The sequence below is a fragment of the Geotrypetes seraphini genome, chromosome 7 (genome assembly GCF_902459505.1).
Source record: "Geotrypetes seraphini chromosome 7, aGeoSer1.1, whole genome shotgun sequence".
NCBI classification, from domain to species: Eukaryota; Metazoa; Chordata; class Amphibia; order Gymnophiona; family Dermophiidae; genus Geotrypetes; species Geotrypetes seraphini.
Window position 1 is genome coordinate 173,018,270 of NC_047090.1, and position 25,792 is coordinate 173,044,061.

Below are 25,792 nucleotides of genomic sequence, written 5' to 3' on the forward strand. Positions count from 1 at the left end.
GGCTGCCAGTCAGGTAGAGCAGGCCTCATCCAAGGCAAGACAGATCCTAGGTTGCATACGCAGGGGTTTCGTCAGCCGTAAGCCGGAGGTCATTAAGCCATTGTATAGATCCTTGGTGAGGCCCCACCTGGAATACTGTGTGCAATTCTGGAGACCACATTATCGTAAAGATGTGCTGAGATTGGAGTCGGTTCAGAGAATGGCCACCCGGATGGTCTCGGGACTCAAAGATCTCCCGTACGAAGAAAGGTTAGACAAACTGCAGCTATACTCACTTGAGGAGCACAGAGAGAGGGGGGACATGATCGAGACGTTCAAGTATCTCACGGGCCGCATCGAAGCGGAAGAAGATATCTTCTTTTTCAAGGGACCCACAGCAACAAGAGGGCATCCCTGGAAAATCAGAGGCAGGAAACTACGAGGTGACACCAGGAAATTCTTTTTCACTGAAAGGGTGGTTGATCGCTGGAATAGTCTTCCACTGCAGGTGATTGAGGCCAGCAGCGTGCCTGATTTTAAGGCCAAATGGGATCGACACGTGGGCTCTATTCACTAGGCAAAGGTAGGGGAGGGTCATTAGGGTGGGCAGACTGGATGGGCCGTGGCCCTTATCTGCCGTCTATTTCTATGTTTCTATGTACTAGCATATGTGACACTCGGGGCCCATCATTTTTGACACCCCCTATTTATATGAAAAATATGATTTTTAGAAACAATCCACATATCGCACAACAAGAGTGTACCTAGGAAAAGGCAGCATCTTAAACACTGCAGTGAGCACTAGAACATCAACACATACATTGTAAAACTAAACAAGCCAGATCATGTACAGTCAATTGATCCTGTACAGTCGATGCTATCAGAAAGCCATGTCCCTTTGATACACACAGACAGATACACCCTCGCCCAATATGGAATAATCACAAACTAAAAATAGAAATATGTAGACAAAAGTTAAACTGAACCGCCAAGAAACCAGACTCTGCATACAATGCAACACTACAACACCACAAAAACAGTAACACATGTCCTCTAATACCGTGCAAAATATAAAGACAGTAGATGTAAATTTGAAAAAACTGATACATAGCAATCACCACTTTTTTATTTTATTTTTTATTTTTTATTTATCAAATTTTACATTTTATAAATCAAGTATCCACTGAGGTACAAGGAGTTGTTCAGCAGAAGGCCCCAGTTCCGGAGACAACAGGTCGGCCCACCCCTAAGAAGCGCAGAGTGGTGGTGATCGGGGATTCGCTACTGAGGGGCACCGAGGGACCAATCTGCAGATCAGACTTACAATCAAGAGAGGTTTGCTGTTTGCCGGGGGCCAGGATTCGGGATGTAACTGCTTGCCTGAACAGACTCATCAAGCCCCAGGATCACTTCCCTATGCTTCTCATCCACGTTGGAACAAATGACACTGCCAGGAACACCCAGGAGAGCGTACAAGAAGACTTTAGAGCCCTGGGTGAGAAGCTGAGGAGGATGGAAGCGCAGGTGGTCTTCTCCTCGATCCTCCCAGTGAGGGGCAAAGGTAGAGCCAGGGATGAGCGCATCCAGAGGGCTAACGACTGGCTGCGAGAATGGTGCAAGGAGATGAACTTCGGGTTTCTGCACCATGGAGAGGTGCTACAAGGACTACAAGGATCAGACGGGCTACACCTGACCAGAAGAGGGAAGAACGTCCTTGGACACCGACTAGCCCGCCTACTTCACAGGGCTTTAAACTAGGTAAGTTGGGGGATGGTACAGGCTCAATCAATCCACCTGGCAAGCTAGGCTGCCAATACTTTTTTGAGTCTGGGGTAAGTGGACACCGAAATTCTGGGTCCGGGACTGGGGCGAGTACACACATTTCTGAGTCTGGGGTGGGTACATGTTGTGATTTGGGGTCTAGGGAGGGTACACACCTTGCAAATTGTACCAAAAGAGTCCAAACAGCTCAAGCGGGAATTCCCCCACAGGGTACACACATTTCTGTGTCTGGGGTAGGTGCTCACATTAAAACTAGCACTAAAAGCGAACATGCGACATGGAAAGCCATGTACGTCAATGCCTACAGTTTGGGCAACAAGATCCTAGAATTAGAGATTGAAATGAGGAACGCTGACCTGGATGTGGTGGCGATATCTGAGGCCTGGCTCACGGACTCCCACGGGTGGGACATGATCATACCGGGCTACAATTTACTTCGCCGTGACAGGGAGGGCAAAATGGGAGGAGGTGTAGCACTATATACTAAAGATGACATTAAAGTCACCAGAATCGCAGATGTCAGGTACACAGGAGAATCCCTTTGGGTAAATTTGGCCAGGGGGAAAGACAAATGCCTGTATCTTGGCGTAATATACAGACCCCCTAGACAACAGGAGGACCTGGATATGGAATTGATCGGAGACATAGAGAATATCACCTTGCGTGGGGATACAGTACTGTTAGGTGACTTCAATATGCCTGGTGTGGATTGGAACACACTTTCCTCTGCATCCAGCAGCAGCAGGAGGCTATTGAACTCTATGAAGGGAGCAAGACTGAAACAACTGGTACTGGAGCCAACAAGGGAGCAGGCAATACTGGACCTGTTACTTACCAATGGCGAAAGTGTCACAGAGGTCTCAGTGGGCGAAGCGTTGGCTTCCAGTGACCACAACATGGTATGGTTCAGTCTCAAAAAGGGGTTTGCCAAATCTAACACATTGACCAAGGTCCTAAGCTTCAAGGACGCCAACTTCGAGGGCATGGGGGAATTCATCCATCAAGCGCTACAAAACCAAGCAGTAACAGATAACGTAGAAGAAATGTGGCCAGCTCTAAAAGATACCATACAGGAGGCAACCAACCGATATATAAAATCAGTAAGTAAACGGCGAAGGAACAATAGGCCACAGTGGTTCTCTGCGGAGATCTCAGGCCTCATAAAAGAGAAGAAAAGAGCGTTCATTTCTTACAAACAATCAGGGAATCAGGACTCAAGAGAACTAAAACTAAACTAAACAAACCTTAGGTTTGTATACCGCACCATCTCCGCAAGCGCAGAGCTTGGCACGCAGAGAGAAGACTACCTGACCAAGGCAAGAGCCGTCAAAACAGCAGTTAGAGAGGCCAAATTCCGAAACGAGGAGACGTTAGCGAAGAACATCAAGAAGGGCGATAAATCCTTCTTCAGGTATATTAGCGACAGAAACAGAAACACAGACGGGATAGTATGCCTTAGGAAACAAGACGGGAACTATGTAGAAGCGGACTCGGAAAAGGCTAAACTTTTAAACGAATACTTCTGTTCGGTCTTCACCCGCGAGGAGCCGGGATCCGGCCCTCAGCTACAGACAAGGGATAGCTCAGTAGACCCGTTTAGTAGCTTCGAGTTTACGCCAGGCAGTGTGAGCTGTCTAAACTCAAGGTTAACAAAGCGATGGGGCCAGACAACCTACACCCCAGGGTGCTCAGGGAGTTAAGTGATGTCTTGGCGGAACCACTATCCGTGCTCTTCAATCTCTTCCTTAGTATGGGTATAGTCCCGTTGGACTGGAAAACGGCTAATGTCATTCCACTCCACAAAAAAGCAGAATGGAGGCTGCAGACTATAGACCAGTGAGTCTCACATCAATAGTGAGCAAGCTGATGGAAACTCTAATCAAACGTCAATTGGATACGATCCTGAACGAGGAGAATCTACGGGATCCCCGACAACATGGATTTACTATGGGGAGATCCTGCCAATCCAACCTGATCAGCTTCTTTGACTGGGTGACGAGGAAGCTGGATGTTGGGGAGCCCCTGGACATCGTATACTTAGACTTCAGCAAAGCTTTCGATAACGTACCACACCAAATGAGCAAAATGAACTCTATAGGATTGGGTGACACTTTGACAAAATGGGTTGAGAACTGGCTTGGAGGTAGGCTTCAACGGGTGGTGGTGAACGGCACCCCCTCTGAAACGACGGAGGTGATCAGCAGGTCTTGGGCCCGATCCTGTTCAATATCTTTATAAGAGACTTGGTTGAAGGGCTTCGAGGTAAAATAACGTTATTCGCAGATGACGCCAAACTATGCAATGTAGTAGAAAGGAGTGCAGCGGTCAAAAACTCAATGTCCGACAATATGACGCACGGCCTACTCCTACTGGAGCGCTGGTCTAGGATCTGGCAACTAGGTTTCAATGCCAAAAAATGCAAAGTCATGCACCTTGGCAGCCAAAATCCGTGCAAAAGTTACACCCTTAATGGCGAGATCCTAGCAAGGACTGTAGCAGAACGGGACTTAGGGGTGATCATCAGTGAAGACATGAAGACTGCCAATCAAGTGGAGCAGGCTTCATCTAAGGCTAGACAAATCATAGGGTGTATACGTAGGGGTTTCGTCAATCATAAGCCTGAAGTCATTATGCCATTGTATAGATCCATGGTGAGACCCCATCTGGAATACTGTGTACAATTCTGGAGGCCTCATTACCGCAAAGATGTGCTGAGACTGGAGTCGGTCCAGCGAATGGCCACTCGGATGGTCTCGGGACTCAAGGACCTCCCGTACGAGGAACGGCTGGATAAGTTGCAGCTATACTCACTCGAGGAACGCAGAGAGAGGGGAGACATGATCGAGACGTTCAAATATCTCACGGGCCGTATCAAGGTGGAAGAAGATATCTTCTTTTTCAAAGGTCCCACGGCTACAAGAGGGCATCCGTGGAAAATCAGGGGAGGGAAGCTGCACGGTGACACCAGAAAGTACTTTTTCACCGAGAGAGTGGTAGATCGCTGGAATAGTCTTCCACTTCAGGTGATTGAGGCCAGCAGCGTGCCTGATTTTAAGACAAAATGGGATCATCACGTGGGTTCTCTTCACAGAGAAAGGTAGGGGAGGGTCATTAAGATGGGCAGACTAGATGGGCCGTGGCCCTTATCTGCCGTCTATTTCTATGTTTCTATCCCGTCTGTGTTCTTTTTCCTATCACTAATATACCTGAAGAAGGATTTGTCCCCCTTCTTAATGTTCTTTGCTAGAGTTTCTTCCACACAAAGTTTGGCTTCCCTAATTGCTGTTTTGACCGCTGTAGATCTGGTCCTATATTCCATGATGGCTTCTCTTGTTTCCGTACGCTTGAAGGAAAGAAATGCTTTTTTCTTATCCTTAACAAGGTGCGAGATCTCTGCGGTGAACCATTGGGGTTTATTGTTTCTTTGTCGTTTATTTACTGATTTTATGAAGCGGCTAGTTGCTTCATGTATGGTTGATTTCAGTGTTAACCACTTAGCTTCTACATCATCGGTTTCCACTTGGTCCTGCAGTGTCCGATGGACGAAATCTCCCATGCGTGCGAAGTCTGTGCCGCGGAAATTGAATACCTTTGTTTTCGTGTTTGATCTAGGGAAGCCTTTCCTAAGGTTGAACCACACTATGTTGTGGTCGCTGGAGGCTAGCGTATCTCCTATTGAGACCTCTGAGAGGCTTTCCTCGTTGGTGAGTACCAGGTCGAGGATCGCCTGGGCCCTAGAACCCCCTTAGCCACCAGTGGGGGAGGAGTTGTTTGGCCTCTTGGCAAGTGACGTAGGAAAATCTGAGAGGGGAATGTAGTGATGTAGGGGGTGTTTCCTCAGCCCTTTACTGGTGCTGCAGTGATTTAGAAGACAGATGGGGAGGGGGGGGGGGGGGGGAAGACGGACCTTCGCTTGGCCACTTGGTCACTGCAAGGTTATTTTTCCAATGAGATGGAAGCACTCTAGCTTAAAAATGCATAAGAACATATTAACATATTTTGTTTATTCTCCCCACTGGAAAAAATAATATTTTAGCTGTGAAAATATTTGGTTCCAAGATGGGAAAGGGTGAGGAAGTACGGATTTTATCTGGGTAACATTGATCTTGGATAAATGAGATGTTTGGGGTGTGGGGGGGGAGGTTGTATCATTTTTTCCCCCAGATTCAGCTTTTTGGATGTATCACCTGTCCAGGGGTCTCAAAGTCCCTCCTTGAGGGCCGCAATCCAGTCGGGTTTTCAGGATTTCCCCAATGAATATGCATGAGATCTATGTGCATGCACTGCTTTCAATGCATATTTATTTGGGAAATCCTGAAAACCCGACTGGATTGCGGCCCTCAAGGAGGAACTTTGAGATCCCTGTGTTAAACATTCTAAAAGACAGAAGGAGTGTTCAAGGCTATCCATTTTTATTTCTGATAAAATTTAATTCCTTTAAGTATTTTAATCCTACTCCTGGGGGAATTCTGCACAAAAAAATTCAAAATTCTGTGCAAAAACCATTCAAGCTTCTGAACACAATATTTGAAAGTTTTACATGCTTTCCCCCTCTTTTACAAAAGCCGACAGCCTGGGCCATAGGAATTGAATGGGTGTCGGAGCATTTTCCGCGTGGCTTTGTAAAAGGGGCCTTTATTTGTAATTTCCTCGTGCAGAATTCCACCATTATAAGGGCTAGCATCTGTCCCACCATGTGCACATATTCCCCAGCCACCTTTCTCCAGCTCCCCCAACTCCATCCACCTTTTTTTTCAGGCACCCCCTTCCCTCTCTGCCTACTAGTGCTGCCTGATTCACCGATTCACATCGGTGAATCCATTCAAATCAATTCATTTCCTTAAAAAATGAGACTCACCCATTCAGTGAGTCGTGAGTCCTGAGTCTCCTCCTGGTTTTCTAAATCAGCAGCAGCACTGAACAGGCTGCTCCTGGCCTGCCCGGCGGGGGTCTTCCCTCTGTCACATCACTGATGATGTCACTGATGATGCGGCAGAGAGAAGCCTTATTGGGCAGGCCGTGAGCAGCCTGTTCACTGCTGCTGTTGCTTTAGGAGGCCCAAATGTTGAGGTCTTGGGGTGTGGGGTGTGTGTGTGTATCAATCGGGAGATGCTGCACAGAGGGATGGAAGGGAGAGATGGAAAACTACTGCACATAGGGATGGAAGGAAGGAACGGAATTCCCTTTTCTCGCGCAGAATCTTTCTGCGCTGGCTGTGTTGCGGTACTGGCAGCAATTCCCACACGCTGCCTGATGCTGACCCAGAAGTCTCTCCGCAGCAGAGGGGAGACTTCCGGGTTAGCGGCAGGCAGCATGTGAGAGTCACTGCTGATATTGTGACCCGAAGCAAACTTTGGAGTACAGGGGAAGAGAGGAAGGAAAGTTGGTGGCACAGGAGGAGTGAAGGGGTGAAAGGAACTCCAGGAAGGAAAGCTGGTGGCACAGGGGGAGGGAAGAGGTAAGAGGAAGAAAAGTTGGTGGCATGGGGAGGAGGAGAAGATGAAAGGAAGGAAAGATGGTGGCACAGGGAGAGGAGAGGGAGACATGCATGGTGAGGGGAGAGGATGAAGTTGCACATAATGGAGAGGAGGAAGGGAGAGATGCTGCATGGAAGAGAATAGAGAGGTTTGACTCGGGACACAAGGCAGGGAGAGCGAGAGATGGCAGACTCTGGGAAAGAAACAGAAATGTTGCCTATGACAGTGGAAGGGAAGGTACAGAAACGAAAGATGAATGGTGAGCACGGGGAAAGAAGAAAACGTCAAATGGGCAGGAGACCCTGGCAAATGAGTTGACAGAAGACAAACAGAAGCCAGAGCCTGGGACCAACATGATTTGAATAATAAGATGGCCAGACAACAAAAGGTAGAAAAAATATTTTTTTTTTCTATTTTCGGATTACAGTATGTCAGATTTGAAATGTGTATCCTGCCAGAGCTGGTGCCATTGAGAGCTGTATAAACATTAGATATTTCCCTTCTGTCTTTTACAGAGCTTTCCTTTTTTTCTTTTTTTTACACTTATTGTTAGATGCAGAAGAAATTAACCTTGTGATTGTGTAAGTGGCAAAAGCTGACCTTCCCTTGCATTATGTTATCAGACTACAGCAGGAAGGGAACATGCATTTGACATTTCTGAGTAATAGGAAGCTCCAGGTCTAATACTTTTCAAATTAATGAGCTGCCAGAGTCTTTTGGTAAGAGCTTTGGGTATTTATTTACAGATTCATTTCGGCCTTGGTAGTTTTTTTCCCTCCCCCCCCCCTGTTTCCCATCACCTGAGACATGGGTTTTACTGACAGCGTCAGGGTGAGGATTTGAGAGCAGCATCTTTAGGTCAGAATCCGCAGCTTCTTTCTGTTCCGTGAGAGCCTAGAAACAGGAAAGTCCTATCGAGGACATATTATGGGGGGGTCAATAATCGTAGGGATTTATAAGACCGGAAATGGCTCCTACTCATTTAAATTGCTTGTTTGGGGCTAACCGGGCATTTTCGGTGGTAGGGTTGCCAGATTTTACATTTGTATAATTCAGCCCCTTAGACCTGCCCCCAGGCCCGCCCATCCCCGCCTCCACTGCTTGCTCTAGTCGGGCAGGAGGACATCCGTGCATGCATGCATGCGACACAATGACATCACATGCACTCGCGTGCGGCTGCCAGAAAGTCCTCCTTTTTCCGGTTGCGTCAGAGGAGGACTTTCCAGCAGCCGCGCACAACTTCAAGGCTCGCCTCCGGCTGCTTGTTAAAGAGAAAATTACGGAGTAAACGCACGAGCTGCCCGCCACCACTTTGTAGCATGTTTCCCCCCCCCCAACCCCGTTCCACGCAGGTCACTTGCCCAATGACGGCCGTCAGTGCTTAGGAGCTGAGTGCGCAGCAGCTGAACGTAGACGTTGTGTCAAGTCGCTGCTGCCACCTGAATGGATGTTGGCGAGAAACAAAACTATAATTCTATTTGTATAATAAGTTGATAATAAAAAAAAAAAAATACAACTGGAAATAAAGCCTCTTTTTTTTTTTTAATAATTCTTTATTCATTTTTAAACTTTCAGCAAGTGCACAATATAAGTAATACATAGATTTACTAACATCACTTGATAAATCTATCAAGATCATAACAAAGGTATATATATCTAAACCCTTCTTCCCCCCTCACTTTCCATACAATTATTTAATTGAATCAATCTTTGTCATATTTCTTTTTTACATTTTTATTTTTATTTTTTTCATTTATATAAACCCTCCCCTTTCCCTTCCAATCATAAATAATGTTAAGAAAATGGTGTTTATTCATTACAAAACAATGTCAATGGCCCCCATATTTCATTAAACCTTTTATAATTTCCATTTTGTATTGCTATTGAACGTTCCATTCTATATATGTGACATAGTGAATTCCACCAGAAATTAAAATTAAGTCTTGTGTGATCTTTCCAATTTGTAGTAATAAATACCTTCGACCTTTGTATGCATAGAAAGTGTAACAAAGTTTGGAATTATGGGACTCGTTAAAATATATGTAGGGGCAGGGACGGGGACCGAGCTCGCTGGGACGGGGACCAGGATGGAGCTTGCAGTGACGTGACAGGATGGGGACGGAGCTGACAGGGACAGGGACAATATTTTTCCCTTGTCATTCTCTATTCGGAGCATTTACTTCATCTGCCCACGAAAAGAAGCTCTTCCGCGGTTTAGTTATCTTTGTGGGGGCGCCAGCACCTGTCCTCCTCTTTGCCCCCCCAGTACCTGCGCCCACACCGCTTCCCTTCCCCCATACCTCGTTAATGTTCACGGCGCGAGCAGCAACCCCAACCGGCTGCTCGCGCCAGTGTTGGCTCTTCCTCTGATGTCACTTCCTGGAGCCGCATCTGTCGCCAGCGCCTGGAGCCGACGCTGGCACGAGCGGCAGGTTGGGGGTTGCTGTTCACGCTGCGAATGTTAATGAGGTACGGGGGAAGGGAAGGGTGCAGGCGTCAGGAGGGGGCAGGGAAGGAGCGATTGGTGTTGGGGTGGAGAAGAGGGCGGGGGAGGGAGGCCCGCTCACCCTCGCCACGCCACTGCATGCAGTCTGAGATCAAATAGCAAAGGCAGCAGCTGATCATCGACACTGTCTTTGTTTCGGGTGACCAGTATTAATAGTCGAAGTCTTTTTGGACCCCTGGTAGGGATTTCTTACTCAGCCATGTTTTTAGATTTTTGCAAAACAGTGAGTATGCTTTGGTTGTGCGAACTTTGATGGGATGCGAGTTCCACCCTTTTGCTATTTGGTAGTTGAATGATTTGTGTGAGATGTCTTTGGATTTTATATCATTCAGACTGCACACTCATGGTCAACCTGATTTCTCTACAGTGGCCAGCAGTGAAAGCCTTAATTTATGTCTGAGTTACGTATGAATTTGGACTCGGTTCAGATTTTTATTGCCATCACATTCTGTAACTTCCCCATTAAGAGAAAAAAGAGCAATATTGGTCAACCAGATTAATTCGTTTTAGCCTTCTCTCCCAATGCATGCACTCCTGCGGGGGTCCAACTCTAGGCTTCGAAGTCCACAATCCAGCCAGGATTTCCACAGTGAATATGTGTAGAGAATGACATGGGGACAAATTTTCCCCCGTCCCCGTGGGAACTCATTTTATCCCAGGACAAGCAGGCAGCATATTCTTAACGTATGGGTGACGTCACCGACGGAGCCCCGGTATGGACCTTTTTAACTAGAAAGTTCTAGTTGGCCGCACCGCGCATGCGCGAGTGCCTTCCCGCCCGACGGAGGAGTGCGTGGTCTCCAGTTTCTTCGTTTCCGCGGAGCGAAGAAGACGCATGTGCTTTCAACGGCCGTTGAAAACTCTATTTTTGCCTTCCCGCTCGCGATTTTTTGATCCCTTTTTGTTCTATTTTTTGTCTTTCGACTTAATTTCCTTTAAAAAAAAATAAAAAATACTCGTGTCATTTTCCCATCCTGTCCCTGCCTCATTCCTGCAAGCTCCATTCTCATCTGCACAAGCCTCAAACACTTTACGATCATAAGGGTTCGAGGCTTGTGCAGTTAAAGGCAGAGCTTACAGAAATGGGACAGCGACAAAACTCATGGGGGACGGGGAAAAATTTGTCCCCGTGTCATTCTGCAAACTCGTGTGCTTCCACCGCAAGCAAATACTGTACATCTCATACATATTCATTGTGGAAATCCTGAAAAACATGAATCTACTGTTTGGAAGATTCATGCTAATGAAACAGCTTGAATTGGGTGCATGACATAAAATCAGATTTCTATACCGCATAACCTTATAAGTTTGATGCGGTTTACAAAAAAATTAAAGAAAAATAACATTAGAGAGAACTATGAGATCTAATCATCTAGATGTTTTGAGAAAAGGAATGTTTTCAGTTGTTTCCGTGTGCTTAGGAATTAGATATAAATAATAAATGTCGAAAATCTTTATTGAAAGACGCTGCCTGAAAGTATGGTCATGATATTTCTTGCTTTTATAACCCCTAGATCAGTGGTTCCCAACCCTGTCCTGGAGGACCACCAGGCCAATCGGATTTTCAGGCTTGCCCTAATGAATATGCACGAGAGAGATTTGCATATAATGGAAGTGAGAGGCACGCAAATCTGCTCCATGCATATTCATTAGGGCTAGCCTGAAAACCCAGTTGGCCTGGTGGTCCTCCGGGACAGGGTTGGGAACCACCGCCCTAGATGATGGGGGTATGAAAAGGGCACGAGATCTTCTGTTATTCCTTTGAGGAGCTACTGAGAATCTCTCGACGAAGTAAGATGGAGCATAACCAAAAGCAACCTTTTTTTTTTTTTTTTTCATTATATAATAATAATTTTATTATGATCCATCCCAGCTTGAAAATTATTCGGGCGCTAGTGCAGTTTACGATAGAAAGGGGGACACGTGGTCAAACTTCTTTAGGCCTTAAATAAGCCTAACAGCAGTATTCTGTACGAGTCTCAATCTGGCCATGTCCTTTTTACTGCTTTGCGAGTTGCAAGTCTTAGGCGCTAGACTGGCGAGGCGCACCGATCAAGGTTCTTGGTGAATAATCCGTTGCTCTTTACAGATCACTCAGGGCGAGCTCCAGAATTCATGTTCCAGGTCCACAACAGAGAAAGGACGTGGCGGTTGCCAACAGGTGTGCTGCCGGCCCCCTCCTCCATTACCACCTCCTCCGCCTCCTCCTCCTCCTCCACTGCCTCACAGACCCAAAGGTAAGCTTGAATGTTTCTAATGGGTTATCTTGTGAGCGTGTTAGAAAGTTACAAGGTTTGCTGGAGCTTGGGGACGTTTATATTCTTTTTCATTGATGCACATGAAATACCACTGACAATGGGCGCTTTCTCTCAGGTGAGAAGAAAAACATGGGCCACACAAACTCAAAGACTTCCCCCCCCCCAATTTTTATGTTTATGGGAAAGATGCTTGATACAGCTGGCCCTGCGTGAACCTAGTGGGGAACTTCAGGAATGCAAAAGGGTGGAAGAACTCCTGAAACCACGAGAAGGTTTAGAAAAGGTTACAACACATTTCTGTGGTACAGAAATTGGAGACCTGCTGCCACTTGAGAAGTTGGGTGGCCCATTGCTGTGGGTGAGCTCAGAGTTCCAGGGTGACCTTGAAGCTCATAGTTCAGCTTCTCATATCTTTCCAGGCCTCTCTGCACCTTCTCAATACAAAACTATTCTAGGGATAAGAGGTTTATTTACAGAACTGTACTACAGAGTAGGAGGTGACGGGACTAAATTGCGCGAGACAACGGCGCGCAGACAACTGAGCGCAAGGTTGACGGCGCGCCGAAGAAAAGCACTATTTTAAAGGGCTCCGATGGGGGGCGTGGGGGGGGAACCCCCCCACTTTACTTAACAGACATTGTGCTGGCGTTGTGGGGGGTTTGGGAGGTTGTAACCCCCCACATTATACTTAAAACTGAACTTTTTCCCTAAAAAACAGGCTAAAAGTTTGGTTTCAAGTATAATGAGGGGGGTTACAACTCCCCAAACCCCCCACAACGCCAGCGCGATGTCTGTTAAGTAAAATAGGGGGGTTCCCCACCAACACCCCCCGTCGGAACCCTTTAAAATAGTGCTTTTCTTCGGCGCGCCGTTAACCTTGCGCTCAGTTGTCGGCACGCCGTTGTCTCGCGCGATTTTGTCTATGAACCGAGTAGGATCCCATTTAAAGAAACATAGTCTCCACTGGGTTTTCAGATATCCACACATCTATTTCCTATGTAAGCTAGCCCATGGCCACTCGCTCTTCAATAGGAGAATCTTTTGATTGTGAGCAGCTGGACTGTGATTACTAATCTATTTCCTACAAAAGCATTACTCATTGGCAGGGCAGAGAACCTGAAAAATGTGTCCGAGAGATTTTTTTTTTTTTTCCCTTTAATGTTCTGCTGTGACTATAAATTAAATCTGCTTCACTGACACATCCGACAAGATGTACGAATTCACTTTGCTGAGAGCTAAAAGGCCACAACGTCCAGTGGCGTAGCGAGGGTGAACAAAAGAATAGCCTTACTGGCTCAGACCAATGGTCCATCTAACCCAGTAGCCCGTCCTCATGGTGGCCAATCAAGGTCACTTGTACCTGGCCAAAACCCAAGGAGTAGCAACATTCCATTCAGAATCCTAAAGAATAGCAAGATTCTGGAATCTCAAAGAGTAATAAAAGATTCCGGAACCCCAAAGAGTAGCAACATTCCATGCTACCGATCCAGGGCAAGCAGTGGCTTACCCCGTGACTTTCTCAATAACAGACTATGGACTTTTCCTCCAGAAACTTGTCCAAACCTTTCTTAAAACCAGCTACGCTATCCACTGTTACCACATCCTCTGGCAACGCGTTAACTATTCTGGGGTGGAGGTGCCCCTCCCCCACCCTCATCTCCGCCCCCCCATTCCTTCCCCGATTCCCCCTGCCACGCCCACACCCGCCCCCTTCCCTTGCCCCGTACCTCTAGCCGTTCACCGCCGCCAGTAACAACTTCAACGTGTTCCTTGCAACCCCAGCGGCTTTCCCTCGGACGCCACTTCCTATGTACGGCACCTGGAAGCGACGTCGGCAGGAGAACAGATGCAGTCACGAGGAAAACGTTGAAGTTGTTGCTTGTGGAGGCGAACAACTAGAGGTGCGGGGGAAGGGGGGGGTGTGTGGCGAGGGGAGGAGTGGGAAGAGGCGGAGGGGGCGGAGGTGGGGTGCTGGCACCTGGGGTGGACTGCCCCCCCCTTTGCAATGCCACTAGCAATGTCCACTAACATCAGATGAAATGTCAAATGATCAGCACTCAACTGGAGTGCGAGCTGCAGCAAATGAGGAATTTTCCCCTCAGGAGCGCAATAAGGAGATAAGATGGTCATCTCAAGGGTTTCTAACAAATCAGTTGTTTAAGAAACCTGATAAAATTGGGGAGGCCTCGGACATTTTGGCCCTGTTTCTTTAAACAGCGCTTAACTTCTAGGAGCCAAGAAGCACCACTGTCAATCATCCACTAGGTGCTGTTTATAGAATTGCACCTATCATGCTTCCCCGAAAATAAGCCCTAGTCGCCGTCGGCGGCAGCACTTCCCCCGCGACCCTTCCATCTCTCCCACCCATCCGAACCCCAACCGCGAGACCGAAATACAGTACCTTATAACAAACCGCATCGTCGGCAGCACAGGCCTCATCGCGGCTTTCTCCCGCCTGGGCGTTCCTCTGCTGCGTTGCTGATGACGTAGGCATTGAAACCCGTAGACACACTCCATTTATGCCAGGGTTTTCTTGGCCTGAATGAATGTGCCTAAGTCAATCCATGCCCAAAATCAGCCCCTAACCACACCGAGTTAGGGGCTTAACAGCTAATTCATTGTTTTCTTTGATTGCTCTTTAGTGGCACTTTTCAATTAACTGCGCCAATTAAGCCTCATTGAATAATTAAGTTAGGCAGTAGATTGGCTAGGCAGACTGGTCTAAGTGCCTAACATCAGGTGCCTTTTATGGAATCTGGACCTTTGGGGCTCTCTGTCAATGAGATGATAAAAGAATTCAATTTCGGATCTTTCTTTTTCATCAAATATTTGTTCACCACGTCCCTCGTAATCAAACTGACACTTTGGTCAATGATGGCTTCCGGCTGGAAGCAACACAGGAATTTGTAATTCTTCCGTAATTTTGCATCCAAGTGAAATTGCAGTAACAAGTCTTTGTACAAGTCTAGTTGCCACTGCAACACGAGCATATGGATTTTGAAGTATGCTGGTAACTTTATTGATCTCCACAAGGAGCTGACGCTCAATGATAAGCGAGACAGTGAACAGATAGAAATAGAGTTGATCTGCCAAGCTACACTTCTCCCTCCATATTCGCTGTGATAGGGGATTAACAGACCAGCGAAAACAGAAAAATCGCAAGTCACTTTTTTCATATGTTATTCGCTGTTTTCTATTAAAAACCATCGTGAATAGGGTGAAACCGCGAATAACATGGTGGGAGACCTGGCCTCTTCCTGAAGGAGAGGCAAAACACGGTGAAGAAAGTGCCGCAAATCGGCGATTTTCTCTGTAAACGCTTGGAATCGGCGAGTTCTCTATGCAAGCTGACGTAATTTGAGGGGAGGAGCCAGCAAGCTAAAAACCGCAAATAATCGAAACCGCGATTGCTGAAACCGCAAATACGGAGGGAGAAGTGTACTTGCAGTGTTGCACTGTCAATCAGTGACGTGACATAGTAAAGGGGGAGTGGTCTGTTTCCTTGCCTCTTCCCACTCCTCCCCACGGGCGCGCCCACTTCCCTTCCCCCGTACCTCTAGTTGAAGTGGTTTGCCGTCAGTCAGCAACGTGCTCTTCGCAACCCCGTCGGCTCTCCTGCTGATGTCACTTCTGGGTTCAACACCTAGGACATGACCTCCGAGGGAGAGCCGGTAGGGTCACGAGAAGCGCGCTGTTGACTGCCGCAAGCAATACCTCCAACTAGAGGTACGGGAAAAGGGAAGGGGGCGCGTGCGGCAGGTGGGATCGGGAAAGGAGCGGGGGGGGAGGCAGAGATGAGGGCGGAGGAGGGGCGCCGCCTCTCACCCTCGCTACGCCACGGTCAGTTGTCAATTGTCATATCACATAGTTCAAGCAGCGCTTTGTGTTGTTAACTCTACCTTTCCCTTCCAAGGAAATCTCTCAGAGTGGCTTAACCGTCATCTTGTGGTGTTCCTTTAACACATGCCGACGCTGAAAGAAACCACAAAAATTTGCTGCAACAGTCCAAGAAACATTAATTGTGGCTTGTGATGAGGAAGCCATGTTACATTCCAGTAGATTTAAGCTGTGGTTTATTGTTTATTTTAAGCTTTTATACCACTACATGAGCTTTTGTAATGGTGTTACAAGTGCTTTTCAGCTTCTGTAAAGGTGTTACAATGGAGTTAGCATTTTCTGAGATGGTTTTCAATACAGACATTTTGTACATGGTTATTAAAAGGCAGGTAAAATTTTTGGTTGTTTGTGTTCAAAATTCTTGCCTACACACATACCATTTGTCCTTTCATAGTTGTACCATTATCGTAACGCTGATCTCGACAACATTGTATATCTAAAGAATTTTTCTCTGAAACTCCAAAATTGCCAGAGAATGTGGTAGAAAGTAATTAGCTTAGCAAGGTTAAAAAAACCAAAACAAAAGGTTTGGATAATTTCCTAAAAGCCCATAACCATTATTAAAATTATAAAACTTTTGTTGCTCTTCTCTGGACCCTCTCAAGTACCACCATATCTTTCTTAAGATACGGCGACCATAAAACAAAGAATATACATAAAACAAAGAATATACAGTATTGTTTATTGAAAGCATCTACACTGCTACTACTGACTGGGTAGTCAATTCAGAGTGGTTTATATAAGCTTTTATAAAGGTGTTATGATACATGAGCTTCAGTTACCTAGTGACACAGTAAATGACAGCAGATAAAGACCTGAATGGTCCATCCATTCTGTCCAACCGTATCCTCTCTTTAAAATTGCTGATTTAATTTAAATTGTCCTTTTTCCTAGATATTTCTGGGCCAGAAACCCGGAGCCCTAACTTGGTACCGTGCTTATGTCCCATCTACTGAAGTCTCCGTCAAAGTTCACCCCAGCCCATCTAAACCATCCCAGCCATCAGAGCTCTGCCCAGCCCATCCTCAGCCAAATGCCCATATACGGGACAGAGGCCGTGCAAGCCTGCCCATTCTGGCCTTAGTTCCTTTAATGTATACCCATTATTTTCTGATTAGAGATCCTCTGTGTTCATCCTGCCCTTGCTTGAACTATGTCACCGTTTTCTTCTCCATCACCTCCCTCGGGAGCGCATTCCACGCATCCGCCAAGAGCCTCTCCGTAAAGAGGTTCTTATTTCCTCTTCTTTCCACCTTTGCTAATACGTGGAATACATCTGGTCTGAAATACCTTTAAAACAAAGAGGAGGAAATATTTTTTCACTCGATGAATAGTCAAGCTCTGGAACTTGTTGCCAGAGGATGCTGTAAGAGTGATTAATGTAGCTGGGCTAAAAAAAAAAAAAAAAGATTTGAATAAGTTTCTGGAGGAAAAATTCCACAGTCTGCTTTAAGACAGACATGGGGGAAACCACTGCATTCCCTGGGATGGCCTCTGTTAGAATCAGGATACTGGGCCAGATAGACCTTTGGTCTGACCCAGTACAGTATTCCCCCCGAAATTCGCGGGGGTTAAGTTCCTGTAAGCCCCGCAAATTTCAAAAAACCGCGAATATTATAAACTCGCCTCTAATCACCCGCATCATTCCCTTCTCTGGGGTCCCGCCCTCTTCCAAGGTTTCTTCCTGTTTTTGGCAAGGCGGGACAGATGTTGTGTCAGAGGGGATTATTGATGGGAAGGTTCCGGGACGGAGACCAGGAAGCGATGGTGGATCACGGGGAGGGGAGAGCAGTCCCCAAATCGTTGTGCTGGAATGAGGGCAGCCTAACGCACGTGACTTGATATCGCTGGCACGGGAAAAACCCGTGAATTACTGAATCGCGGACCGCGAATTCGCAGGGGTATACTGTATGGCTAGTCTTATTTTCTTCCTAAAGTAGTCCTTTTACTAAGATGCGGTAGCCAATTTAGCGCACTCTAAAGATTAGTGCGTGCTAAATTCTAACACGCGCCAACGCGTCCTTAGTAAAAGGATCCGAAAGGTCGTTAATAAATCCCAATATACAAGTAAATGCATGAAATGATGACATCCCTAAGATGTTCTTTTCAGCTGATTGCAATGATCGAGCAGGATGATACATTTTCAAGGTTGAACTTTGATGGGTGGAGATGTGCTGATAGCACAGTATTTCGGTGATAAAACCAAACAGCCTTAGCTAATTGTTTCATGCATCCTCTCTTGGTGTTCGTCCCGCTCCTTTGCTGACACAGACATAAAGCCCATCAGTGAAATAGAGACTAACGATTGAATACTGAATATTTGCAGTTTCCAATACTGACTACTTCCTCTTCGGTGACAGGAATGTCATTTTTTCGGGGAGTAAATAAAGACATTTGATAGATATTTTAAGCTGGTTAATTAAAAGAGAATATAAGGTTGAAATATTACATTACATTGGTGATTTCTATTCCGCCATACCTTGCGGTTCAAGGCGGATTACATCCAAACTAAAACAAGAATTACATTTCAACTTTGAAGTAATAGATTAAACGATGAGATAAAATTTTAAGGGAGAATTATGGGTTTTAGATAATGTTTGGTAACTAGAAAAATTAGAGAGTACTAAGGGTTTATAGAGTGTTGGATGTTGTGCTGGATAGGTTTAACGTGTTTTTTGAAGAGTATGGTTTTAATTTCTTTCTTGAAGGTTTTGTAATCTGTGGATGAAGATAACAGAGTGGTGAGTTGTTTGTCCAACTTAGCTGCTTTGGAGGCTATTAGGTTGTCATAAAGTTTTTTTCGTTTGACATTTTTGGATGGTGGGTAATAGAATAGTGAATGTGTTCTTCTGTGTCTGATTGAGGAGGATTGATTTAGTCTGTTATTCCAGTAAGTTGGGCTTTCTCCGTTGATAGCCTTGTAAAGTAAGCAGTAGAATTTGAAGTTCATTCTCGCTTCTATTGGAAGCCAATGCGAGTCATGGTATGCCTCTGTGATATGGTCATATTTTCTTGGTGAATAGACAAGTCTCAGGGCTGTATTCTGCACCGTCTGCAATTGCTTCATCATGGTCACGGGACATGGTAGGTATAGTATGTTGCAGTAGTCCAGCATCCCAAGGATTAGAGATTGTACCAGTAGTAGGAATTGCTTCTTTTCGAAGAATGATCGGATTTTTCTCAGATTTCTCATGGTCATGAATGATGTCTTTATTATTTTGTTAATTTGGGGTTGCATGTTACAGCTTCTGTCAATCGTGATTCCAAGCAATTTTAAAGTAGGTTGTATTGGGTATGAAAATGAATTTATTACAAGATTAGTTAACGTTGGAGTTTTCTCATTTTCAAGTAGAATGAAATTTGTTTTGTCAGGGTTAAGTTTTAATTTGTGCTCTGTCATCCATATAGCCACTGATTCGAGGGTTCTGTGTATTGTGTTTGCTATGAAGGATTCTGGTTGGTTGAAGGGTAGAAGAATAGTGATGTCATCTGCGTAGCTGTATGAAATTATGAAATATCTTCTGGAGTTGAACATTCCCATATATGCACTTTTCCTAGAATCTTTTTATTTGCTGAATTAAATTTTTTCCTGAGTTTGTATTTTAATATGTTTTTAGTTGAATTTGTATTTTTTATAGGTCTCATTTTATGTACGTTCATTTGTAATCCACCTAGTTGATAGACGGAATATAAATTTATAACATAAATAAATACTTTTGCAAATGGAGAAAAATACTATCACTTAGGGCTCCTTTTATCAAGGTGCGCTACGGGGGTTAGCGCGTCGGACATTTCATCACGCGCTAACCCGTGCGGCACACCAAAAATCTAACGCCTCGTCAATGGAGGCGTTAGTGACTAGAGCGGCAGGCAGTTGAATGTGCGGTATTCTGTGCATTAACCGCCTACCGCAGCTTAATAAAAGGAGCCCTTAGGTACGGCGTAGGTAAAAGTCATATTTACTTTTCTTTTGCTAATTAACAGCAAATAATTGTCTGTCTTCATTTTTTTTTTTTACATATTAGGAAAGTCATTCTTATGTCTGCCTCAGTGTAATTTCAGTTGTCTAACAAACTAATCCCTCCTTTTATGAAGCCGCGTTAGGCTTTTTTTTTTATCGACGGCTTCTACGCTCATAGGAATTCTGTGAGCATCGGAGCTAACACCACCCCCGCTGGCGATTAAAAAAAAAAAAAAAAAAAGCCTTACACGGCTTCGTAAAAGGAGCCCTAAATCTACGCAAGATAATATTTCCGTTTAAAGCAGATTGTGTTTCCGTGTAGTGGGGGTGATTCCTGGTTGAACGTGTCTTGGAATTGCCAATGTTTTTGTGTTTGTTTGGGTTTTTTTACCTTTAACGAGAGAAAGCTTTCCTAATTTGCGAACTGAGACAGCAGCTGCCAGAATGGGACTTGTTGGTTGCTCACACACAAGACAGCTGTTCACAGCTGCATAAACTCAGTGAATGCCTGTCCCAATCTCTTGATCTAATAATATAATCAAGCCAGTGTCGAGCCAGCGTGAATGACATCATTGCATGGAGCCACACTTCTGTGGCCTATAATGGGGGTTCCTTGTTCTCCGTGAAGACAGCTTTTTCTTTTATCAGAAGCTAGCATTTGCATTTAGGTCATAATAGGCCCCATTTACCACAGACAGGTCATGTGGAGAAGGCCAAAAGAAATGCCATCATGGCTGTCATACAGATTCTTTAAGAGTCCTGAATAACATAGGCAGCTGTGACACCCTGATCACTCTGGCAATCCTGATCCGTCTCTCCCCCCCCCCCCCCCACCTTCCTGAATAGAGATACCGGACCGGGCAAGTTATACAAAGACCATACAATTTGACCACGGCATTACTGAGTACACAAAAGTGGACATTGAAAAGCTTGGCATTCTGGGTACCTGAGCCAAACTTAAGCCAACTTGCTCAACCAATAAAATTGACCAGCCCTCCATGTTACCAGCAAAGCTGAATATTTTTTAGGCACTGCTTGCAGGATGCCCAGCTGTACAGCAAGGGGACCATCCTAGACACAGCTTTCCCAGCAGCACTGGTCATTACATATAATGCATACCACATCAATAAACCAGGCTCGAAAACTCCCACTAGACACTCATCTGTGACATTCTACATAATGAGGAAATATATCTATCTATATAGCATTTACAGGCATGTAAAACATAAGAATTGCCATACTCGGTCCATCAAGCTTAGTATCCTGTTTCCAACAGTGGCCAACCCAGGTCCCAAGAACCTAGCTAGATCCCAAGTAATAAAACAGATTTTATGCTGCTTATCCTAGGAATAAGCAGTGGATTTCCCCAAGTCATCTCAATAATGGCTTATGGACTTCTCTTTTAGGAAATGATCCAAACCTTTTTTAAACCCTGCTAAGCTAATTGATTTCACCACATTCTCTGGCAACAAATTCCAGAGCTTAATTACACATTGCATGAATAAATATTTCATCTGGTTTTTTTTTAAATTTACTACTTAGTAGCATCATCGAATGCCCCCTAGTCCTAGTATTTTTGGAAAGAGTGAACAAGTGATTCATATCTACCCTTTCCATTCCACTCAGTATTTTATTGACCTCTATCATATCACCTTTGAGCTATCTCTTCTCCAAGCTGAAGAGCCTTAGGGAAGTTGTCCCATCCCTTTTATCATTTTTGTCACCCTTCTCTGTACCTTTTCTAATTCTGCTATATCTTTTTTGAGATACGGCGACCAGAATTGCATACAGTATTCGAGGTGCAGCCGTACCATAGAGTGATTCAAGGCCATTATAACATTTTCATCACTGTTTTCCATTCCTTTCCTAATACCGTATATACTCAAATATAAGCTGAGATTCATGGGCCAAAACAATGGCCCCAAAATGGGGGTCTCATCTTACATTTGGGTCATTGCCCACCTTCCCCCGTCCTGGACCTGTTGCAGGCCTCCACCGGGCTGGCCATAACACCTGGTGGTCAAGCGGTGGACCAGGACAGGAGGAATCTCTCCCACCCTCTGCCCTGCCGACTCTAAAAAGTTTTACTTCCCTCTCACCTCCCCCTCATACCTTTTAAATTCCATGGCGGTCTTGCAGTGGGCCAGGACAGCAGAGATCTCTCCTGCCTCTTATCCCCACCAACTCTAAAAAGTTTTACTTCCCTCCCGCCTCCCCTGCATACCTTTTAAATTCCCTGGCAATCTTGTAGTGGAACAGGACAGGAGGGATCCCTCCCGCCTCCTGTCCCGGCCGACTGTGACAAGTTTTACCTCCCTCCCACCTCCCCCACATACCTTTTGAATTCCCTGGCAATCTTGTAGTGGGATGGGACAGGAGGGATCCTTCCTGTCTCCTGTCCCGGCCGACTGTGACAATTTTTACCTCCCTCACATACCTTTTGAATTCCCTAGCAATCTCGCAGTGGGCTGGGACGGTTGGTATCCCTCCTGCCTCCTGTCCCGGCCAACTGTGACAATCATGACTTCCCTCCCACCTCCCCCGTGCACCTTTTGAATTCCCTGGTGATCTCATGGTAGGCCAGGACAGGAGGGATCCCTCCCGCCTCCTGTCCCGGCCGACTGTGACAAGTTTTACCTCCCTCCCACTTTCCCCATGTACCTTTCAATTCCCTAATGGTCCAGTGGTGAACCCATGTTGTGTTTTTCACATTCACTTGCTAAGCAGTGTGAATAACAGCAGTGCCAGTGTTTTCTTGGATTCTGGAAGTTATCTGGTTACAGCAATGTTCAGTGCCAGTCTCTGGAGAACTATCCGGGCAAATTAGGATGCTGTTATGTCATCCTGTGTGCCACAAGATTTACCTATAAGTTAAATAAGCCGCAGCTTAGTGCTTCACAATCTGCAGAGGCCTCACAAAAGTTCGGAATTATTTTAGGGCTCTAAAAATTATACGTGGCTTGTTATCAAACATTTCAGTGTTTGAGAGGTGGAGCTACTTTCATCTGTACATTTTAAAATGACTTTGTATTTAATGAATTTAGGTAATAGTTTAAGCATAAAGTTTCAGGCTTATCAGTTTTCTGATTTTGTAGACATAGAAACATGAAGGCAGATAAAGGCCAAATGGCCCATCCAGTCTGCCCACCCGCAGTAACCGTTATCTCTTTCTTTCTCCGAGAGATCCCACGTGCTTATCCCAGGCTCTCTTGAATTCAGACACAGTCTCTGTCTCCACCACCTCTTCCGGGAGACTGTTCCATGCATCTACCACCCTTTCCGTAAAAAAGTATTTCTTTAGATTACTCCGGAGCCTATCACCTCTTAACTTCATCCTACGCCCTCTCATTGCAGAGTTTCCTTTCAAATGAAAGAGATTCAACTCATGCAAATTTACATTACGTAGATATTTAAATGTCTCTATCATATCTCCACTCTCCCGCCTTTCCTCCAAAGTATATAGATTGAGATCTTTAAGTCTGTCGCTATACGCCTTATCACGAAGACCACACACCATTTTAGTAGCCTTCCTCTGGACCGACTCCATCCTTTTTATATCATTTTGAAGGTGCGGCCTCAGACTTGTACACAATATTCTAAATGAGGTCTCACCAGAGTCTTATACAGAGGCATCAATACCTCCTTTTTCCTACTGGCCATACCTCTCAAGTTCATTATTACTTATATTAATAAAAGTGATCCAGTATAATGACTGGGGTAGCCATCTAAATTAGTGTTCTTCAACCACCGGTCCATGGACCAGTGCCGGTCCACAGAAATTTCCTGCCGGTCCACAGGGCCAGCACGTGCATCAGGCCCAAAACAGTGTTTTTCAACCGCCAGTCCACAGTGCGATCGATGCGGCGTTATCTTCCTAATTTTTCAGTGCACAAAGCCACGGGTAGTGGCTCCTACGGACATCCTGCACCTGAACCGGAAGCCTTCTCTCTGACGTTGCAACGTCAGAGGGAAGGCTTCCAGATGAGGCACGGGACGTGCAAAGTGTAATTAGTACTATTATGGGGGTGGGGTCTGGCCCACGACTTAGCCCCATGTTCTTCAACCGCCAGTCCATGGATTGATGCCGGTCCACAGAATAATTCTTTTATTTCTGCCGGTCCATAGGTGTAAAAAGGTTAAAAAACACTGATCTAAATGATTACAAAAAACTGGAAGAATTGTGACTGCTTAAATTTCACTTTTTGGTGGAATTCGATATGCTTGTGTTATCATTACGAGAAAATGATGTCTGAACAAAGAGGTAATTTTAAGTGGTTTAATCTGACAAATTTTATTGATTCTAATTGAATGGTTTTTCCCTTTATTTTTGGTTATACTTTTTACATCCTGGGAAGGGGGTGGGTGGGAGGCAAAATGATTTATTTATGAATTGTTAGTACTATTGTATGGGTATCTTGAATATATTGAAATCAGGGGAGTGGAGTGAAAATTATTCTTATGTATTTTACTATTGGATATAAGTGCTGTTTTTTCAGGCAACTTGTTATGCAATTTTTGTATGCACTGTTTTTAGAATGAAAATGAATAAAGATATATACACTTCTTCCTCCGAATTCGTTGTTTCCATATCTAGGGTTTCAATTATTCGTGATTTTTCAGCTGCTGACTCTACCCCCTAAAACACGCCATTACTACAGTTTTTTCCTTTAATTGTACAGTATCGATAAAAAAGTTTATCACTTACCATTACTGTAACTCTGAAAATCGCTGCTTCCATGCTTTCTCCCAACTCCATCTGCAGCTTCAATGTTTCCCAATGTGCACTCATAAAAACGCTCCTTCCCAGCATCCCTAGAGAAAAAGTTAAAAATTGCGAATAATTGTTGGAAGTTATTTGTGGTTTCATTAGTAAAAACGGTGGCAGAATCCTAAAACCGCGAATAACATATTGAAAAGTTATTCGCGTTTTTTTCATATTCGCGCCTAAAGCCAACAAAGGACCCAAGGCTGCCTTCCTGAATCGTTGCGCTGGCAAGTAAGGAGAGCTGCTGGGAGGAGAGAAAGCCACTGTTGGAGGCTGGGAAGCTGCTGGGCAAGGGGAAAAAGGGACAGCTGCTACTGGACCTGGAGAGGGAGAAGGACAGATGCTGCTGGGAAGGGAGGAGGGAAAGGAGTCTGGGAAGCTGCTGGGCAAGGGGAAAAAAGGGACAGCTGCTATTAGACCTGGAGGGAAGGATAAGGAGAGATGCTGCTGGGAGGGGAGAAGGGAAAGGAGACTGGGAAGCTGCTGGGCAAGGGCAAAAAAGGAACAAATGCTATTGGACCTGGAGGGAAGGATAAGGAGAGATGCTGCTGGGAGGGGAGGAGGTAAAGGAGTCTGGGAAGCTTCTGGACAAAGGAAAAAAGGGACAGCTGCTACTGGACCTGGAGGGAAGGAGAAAGAGAGATGCTGCTGGGAGGTGAGGAAGGGAAAAGAGTTACTGCTGGACAGGAGGAGGAGGGAAGGGAGAAGGAAAAAAGGAAGGAAACAGCTGGCAGGGAGATTAGAGGAGGGGAAGGGGAGAGACAGGCATGAGAAAGTAGAGAAATTGATGATGGGAAGGGGTCAGCAGAGAAATAAGCAGAGAGGGACAACAATGCTAGATCTGGTGTAGGAGAGATAAAAATGAAGAGAGCAGTGAAGCTGGAATGAATCATGTAAACAGGAGAAAGGGGATACAGGCTGGATGGGAAGGGGAGAGGGGCATAGAAAGAAGACAGATACCATATGGAAGGGGGAGAGGGCAGACAGTGGATGGAAGGGGTAGATGCTGGATTGAAGAGACAGAGAGGGCAGACGCTGGAGAGAAGAGAGTGAAAAGAAGATGAAAGCTGAAACCAGAGACGACAAAAGGTAGAAAAATAATTTTATTTCTATTCTGTGATTAGAATATATCAGATTTGAAATATATATTCTGCTAGAACTGGTGTT

The 25,792-nt window shown here is 45.4% G+C and overlaps 1 protein-coding gene across 3 annotated transcripts in view; it reads left to right on the forward strand.

Moving 5' to 3' along the window:
• The window catches only part of PRIMA1 (proline rich membrane anchor 1), a 94,823-nt gene that overhangs the window by 22,728 nt on the left and 46,303 nt on the right, over nt 1–25,792 (forward strand). For all 3 annotated transcript variants that reach the window (XR_004540137.1, XM_033952327.1, XM_033952328.1), the window contains exon 2: nt 11,834–11,981. Coding sequence is in view for 2 of the 3 variants with exons in the window: in XM_033952327.1 (XP_033808218.1) it covers nt 11,834–11,981 (148 nt within the window). In the remaining variant the exon portion in view is untranslated. The remainder of the gene's footprint in view (nt 1–11,833; nt 11,982–25,792) is intronic.